Source organism: Symphalangus syndactylus, chromosome 23 (assembly GCF_028878055.3).
Source record: "Symphalangus syndactylus isolate Jambi chromosome 23, NHGRI_mSymSyn1-v2.1_pri, whole genome shotgun sequence".
Taxonomy (NCBI): Eukaryota; Metazoa; Chordata; class Mammalia; order Primates; family Hylobatidae; genus Symphalangus; species Symphalangus syndactylus.
In genome coordinates, this window is record NC_072445.2 from 29067270 (window position 1) to 29073336 (window position 6067).

The 6067-nt window shown below is 31.0% G+C and overlaps 1 protein-coding gene across 3 annotated transcripts in view; it reads right to left on the reverse strand.

Moving 5' to 3' along the window:
* The window catches only part of BMP5 (bone morphogenetic protein 5), a 129147-nt gene extending 123643 nt beyond the window's left edge, over positions 1-5504 (reverse strand). For all 3 annotated transcript variants that reach the window (XM_055263255.2, XM_055263254.2, XM_055263253.2), the window contains exon 1: positions 4276-5504. In XM_055263255.2, coding sequence (XP_055119230.1) covers positions 4276-4765 — 490 coding nt within the window. In that variant the 5' untranslated portion in view covers positions 4766-5504. The remainder of the gene's footprint in view (positions 1-4275) is intronic.
* Between the last annotated feature and the right edge of the window lie 563 nt (positions 5505-6067).

The window sequence follows — 6067 nt, forward strand, 5'->3', positions numbered from 1 at the left end:
AAAGGGAAGGAGAGGTGGCAGCTGAGGCAGCCCCAAGTCCTTCTTAGTTCCAGCTCATACCTCTCATTAAACTTTTAAAATTTGATATTTGTGAGTAACCACTACAATCTGCAAAAAAAAAAAAAAAAGCATTTAATTAAACTATGATTATAACTATCTCTGGCAACCCAGAGTTTTTCTCTCATGCCAATCATTTGACAATCAACCATCTTTAAAGGAGAAAAAGAATCCCGTTGGTAGTGATTATGAATATGAAGGGTCGTTGAAGAAGAGAGAAAAAGGTCTCCACACTCAGCAATATTTTTCTCTTCAAAAGTTAAAACTTTTACAGAATGACTGTTACTTTACCCATTATTAGCATTAGTTACTCCAGGCATAATTTATGAATATAGACTATAATGGCTTTATATTATCTTTCCTTCCAACCCATCCCCCTTCAAAAAAAATCTTCCATGTGTTTATGGGTGTGTTTATGTTACACAAGTGTTAATAACTCTGTTGGAGAAACTACATAGATAGGCATCTTTAGGTAGATTTGTATATAAATTCCTTTCCACTGGGCACTTGATTCAGCCAAAAACAACAATAAATTATCAATGATGTCTTTCAAATCTGTCAACCGAGAACATAAGCATTTTTTCCTTCCAGTACCAAGAGGACTTACAGTACGCAAAAAAGGTTTAGTTTTTGAAAGCGTTTTCTTTCATGATAACAGACTAAATATGTTTTTATATTTAAAAAATTTAACAACACATTTAAATACTTTTATGCTTGGAATTAAAACATATTCTTGAAATATATCTAAGAGAAAAACCATTAATAAACTCAAAGTTCAACTTTTTCCAGAGGAATACGTAGATACAAAGAATAATATAAAAGTAATTTTCCTGTTTTTACTTCCTCTAAAACATCTGGTGTTATGTCATTATGGTGATAATGTCACCAAGTAATCAGATAAAATTGGCTTCTAACTAAAAGATCTTAGAAATATACTACATGTTTTCTTTGTGTAAACAAGAGATAAATATTGTAAGCAAATTATCTAATCATGTCTTTAACTTGTATTGGTATTTAATACATATACTAACACTTAGCACTTTTGACAAAGAGATGGTTAAAAAAGAAAATAAAACTAAACAGAAAAACATTTTTATTACTAACAAAATAATATTATAGGGACCAAGCAAAAATTCCACTGATATTCAACAGTTTTAGGGAAAAAGCAAATAATTCAATCTGTAAAATTTAATACTATGAGTCTGATAAAAGTGGCCTAAGAATAATGAATATGATCGAAGGAATATTTCTCTTCACACAATTAATAATTTATATTTGTTTGTTCAAAATAAATAAGTCACTAAAATAAAGGTTAAAATGATGTGTTTGGTTTCATATCCAGATGTCTGCCTGCCTTAGGCAATTTATTTACATTTTATTTTGCTTTTAGTAAATTCAAATCTATTTTTCACTTATGAATATAAAGCTAATCTCATCTGAATTTTAAACAGTAGATATTTTGTTAAACATGATTCTGAGTTTGGATTAAGTTTAATTGTTCTTCGTGACCAAAACTATGTTGAAAAAAGAATTTCTGAATGACAAGGTAACTGTAGAAAATCCATTATTTGACTTGAAAAGGACAACACACAAGCATTTTTTAAAAGGATGCTACTAGATCTTTTTTATGTAATTCTTCTAATTATGGGAAATGTCAACAGATTCTTTTCACATATTTAAATATCCAGGTGACTTCCTCAATACAAATCCCTTGCCTATTACTAATGTGACTCATTTGTACTTAGTCTCAACTATATGCATATCTTTTAAGACAGTGAAAAAATAAAATCTAATCCTTTTTAGTCTTATAAGAACATGAAATAAACTACAGGTAATATTTGCTAATGGCTATTACATTTACAAAGCACTGACACTCTTATTGTAGCTAATAATGTTATTACACTTTCACCTTTTCGGAGCATGCTTATTTACTTATTTGATTACAAAAGAAATGCAAAAGTTAAAGCTTTTTACTAAGTAGTGATCAACTATAAATCTTGGATGTATTTGAAGGCATGATCAAAGGATAAACTGTGGTTTAATTTTCCTTAAAGTCTACCAAGAAAAACTCACCTAGTATCAGAATCAGTTTGTCAGTAATTCCATGTAAGACATTTAGTTTGGAATTATTAAATAAAGAAGAAACAACATAGTTTGTTATTGAATATAAAGCACTACTCAGCAGTTCAAGCATGATAAAAATAAATACACAATTTCTCTAAAGCTTATAGCTAACATTGTTTCTCTAGAGTCAAATGAATAATTGTATTTCTTCATATAGGCAATAAACTAATAAACTGCTATGTTATCATAATCTGAACAATGTAACCAAAATGTCATTTATTTTTAAATGTGTTTCTCAATAATAAAAACCTTCTAGGAATCAATGAATAAAACTATTATTGGTTTTGACCTTCTTACTCTATGTAGATTTATAAAAAGTAAACACATAAATTCAAAAATCATGCTTACACTTCTCTTGTGAATGATCAGAACAATTCTAATAAATATATTATGACATTCATGACTGAGCTATTGTTTATTAAAATATGTAACATACATATGCTTCTTTGTCAGATTTTAGATGATATGACCTGATTTTCTCAATGGTTTATGAATATATGAATTTTGCTAGATTGAAGTTTTCCTATTAAAATATTTAAACTACTTTAAATTCTTGAATAATACTTTAGAAATGTTACAAAGCAAAATGCACCACGAGCTACCTTTGCATATCCCTTATACTAGGTAAAAGCAATCACATTAATTTGAAATTAAGCCATATTTTAATGGCTAAAAGTTCCATGTGAAGTCTGTTAATTATATGTAGAAGAAAAGGCCTCCAGGACACCTGATTAGTGCAACAAATTATGACTTACTTACTTAATAATGAGACCTTTGTCTCTAGCAACATAAAACATATGATTTATTAAGTACCTTATCCTTCATGCTAGGATTGCTAAGAGCAAATGAGCAGAGTATATTAAGCAACATATATTATAAAAGCATCCATGTGTTATTAAGATTTGTTGATAATCTGACTTTTCAAAGAATATTTCCTTCAAGATGTTACACGAGGAAGTTTTCAATTAAGTGTTTAATAAAACATGTTAATTTTAAGTCAAAGCAGATTGCATTTTTAAAGCAAAGTTCTAAAAGCTATAACATCATAAAGTTCTCAATTCTTCCCAGTGGATGAAATTTGTTGACAGAGTTTTTAATCTTCAAAAATAAAATATATTCGATGTTATTTTCCTTTGACTGCCAGAAGATAGTAAATTTCACCTTCAATTTTTACTAAAACATTTAAAGAAAACAATAGCCCTTATAAAATAATTTGAAATTGGTAATCCATAATATTATTGTGAGAGGGAATATTGGGAATTAAATTATCATTTGACATTATCAGTATTTAAAAACCACCATGAAGTACCAGCTATGACTAAGACATAATTATAAAATTTTCTCACTAATATTGTTGTGGTCTACAGAAAATTTCAATCAAATATTTTATCTCATGTAGAAGGAAAATTTTGTATAGATAAAGACCACTAAAGCATGTTTTACATTTTTCTTGCCTGTGAAAAAAATCAAGTAGCTATAACATACTTTACTCATTACAGTTAAGAACTGTTAGATTGAAACTTTATTTCTGAAATATTTACTATAGAATTTCAGAATCCCTTCCTCGATTCCTTGATAGTAATCTTTTATGGTGCTATTCGATCTTGGTTAATTTTACCTCTATATTTTTACAGTAGTTGCCTCCCCTAGATGAGAGATTTTTAAGTAGTATGTGAATATATACTTATGTGTGCTTTAAATCAGTTTAAAAAAAAAGTGGTTCCGAATGTCACTTTTACTTTCCCATCTGTAAGTGCTTCTTTTTTTTATTGTTGCCCATAGCATAGCTATCCTCATAAATTTCCCTGTTTTTAGACTATTGCCTTTGCATTCACATATTTAAGCGAGGTTGAAATTTTAACAAGATCTGAAAAGACCCACACTATAAGTGTTTAAATTTAACTATTCATATTAAATATATATATATGACTTTTTGCCTAAGGCATCAATGAAAGAAAGAAAACAGAAGCTAAACAGGAGAGTTAGAGAAAGCGTCTTTATATAAACATGACCACCTACAAAGCAGCTCCTTTACCATTAGGAAAAACTTCCACTTTGTAATAACATAGATTAACAAACAAATGAACAACATACCTAAGTTGACAAAGCTCATGACCATGTCAGCATCATTCAGAAAGTTGGTATCATGGAGGCTGGCTAGAGGAGGACTCTGGGTGGTCAGAGGAGTCGTCCGAGATAACTGTATACCACGAGGATACCCATTGGGAGAGGCTGGGTATCCCTTTCTTGCCCCTCTGGTCTCTTCTGCCAAGGATGCCCTCACTGAGTACTCCGACTCTTCAGGGTTTTCTTCATTGGTCATGGCATTGTAGAGGTCCAGCATAAAGAGAGGTGCAGAGGACGCTTGTTTTCCAGGTGAAAATGGTCTGGGTCTGTGAGGCAAACCCAGGATAGAGAGAATTTCCCTTTGTATTTCCCGTCTTTCGTGGTTCCGTAGTCTTCTATAAATAAAACTGGAGTGAACATGATTGTCTCCCAAACCTCCTTTTGCATAACCCACTAGAACCCAGCAACTCCAGAGGAAACCCACAATACCCTTAAGTAAAAATACAGTCAGATGCATTTTTGTCCAAAAGCAAAAGTTGATATTTTTAGTCCTTCTTGTCCTCTTAAAAAAAAAAAAAAAAAAAAAAAAAAAATCTAACTTTCTAGGAGGTACAGTTTCCCAGTAGCTGAAAAAACAAATTTACCTATTTTTCATGACAGTGACATTTCTGAGCACAACATCCTCACCGATTTTCCTGTCCTATTTTAAATATTTTGGAATGTGTCAAGACTAGTTATTTCTAAGAAAGCTGAAACTCAGATTTCCAATTATCCACAGTTGTTAAGAGTTTTTGCTGCATTGATGTAGCAGAAGACGGCTAATATTATTTGATCAGATGACCTATGCATTCCTATATGAATTTATGATAATCAGGCCTTTGGTATTTGAATTAGCAAAAGTTGATCTTCTGATAAACTGTAGTTCCCAAAGTAATCTTCACTTGCTCTTGAGTTCTTCTCAACCCTTGAGCTCTTTCCAAAACAAATCCTGATTTCTGAATCACAGATCTATGCTGATCTGCACCTTGGTGTTGGAATATATATCTGTCCGGCAGCTTGGTGATAACTTTAACATCTTTTGTGTCGTCTTAGTGTAAAATAATACTCTAGGTTGTACTATTCAAGTAAATGTGTTTCCCTGAATTTACTTGAAATCCTTCCTGTAAGTCCATTCAATCCCTTTCTCCTTCTTACTGTTAATTCCACCTCCAGCAGGCACAAATATACCAGCCCTCTTCAAGAGAGATCTAAAGAGTAATGTAAGCACAACCCTGCTGGGAAAGAAGAGGCTTCTCATTGTAATTTGAAACTGGTAAAGCAAAAAGAACTTAACCCTTTTGCTACCAGAAAAGTCTCCATTTTCACAATTTTATAACCACGCATCTAACATAGAACAGTGATGCATGGGACATACAAATTCTAGGGGAAATAAAAGGCAGTTTTCAAGTAGTACACTGAAAATTTTGCCATCCATTTTACATAGTACTTCTTTAGATCTTTTTTTCAATGACATGTACTTAATACACTTCTGTATTAAGTCTCAGGTTGTGCCTAAGTTAGCTTGATGAATCTCAGTTCTATATTTGAGATTATTTCTAGTTTTTGTAAGTCATTAAAATGCACTTCTTAAAAACTAAAAGGATGAGTTGTAAATTGAGGCTAATTCACTGTTTCTTAATGACAGCCAGATCCTTTTAAAATAAAATACAGCAGAGAATTAATCACTAATAAATATATTCTAGCTGCCAAAATAGTAGTTGTAATAATTCAATAACAGTAATTAGATAACCTAGCTTTAAGTGTCTTTAAGTATTAAAAT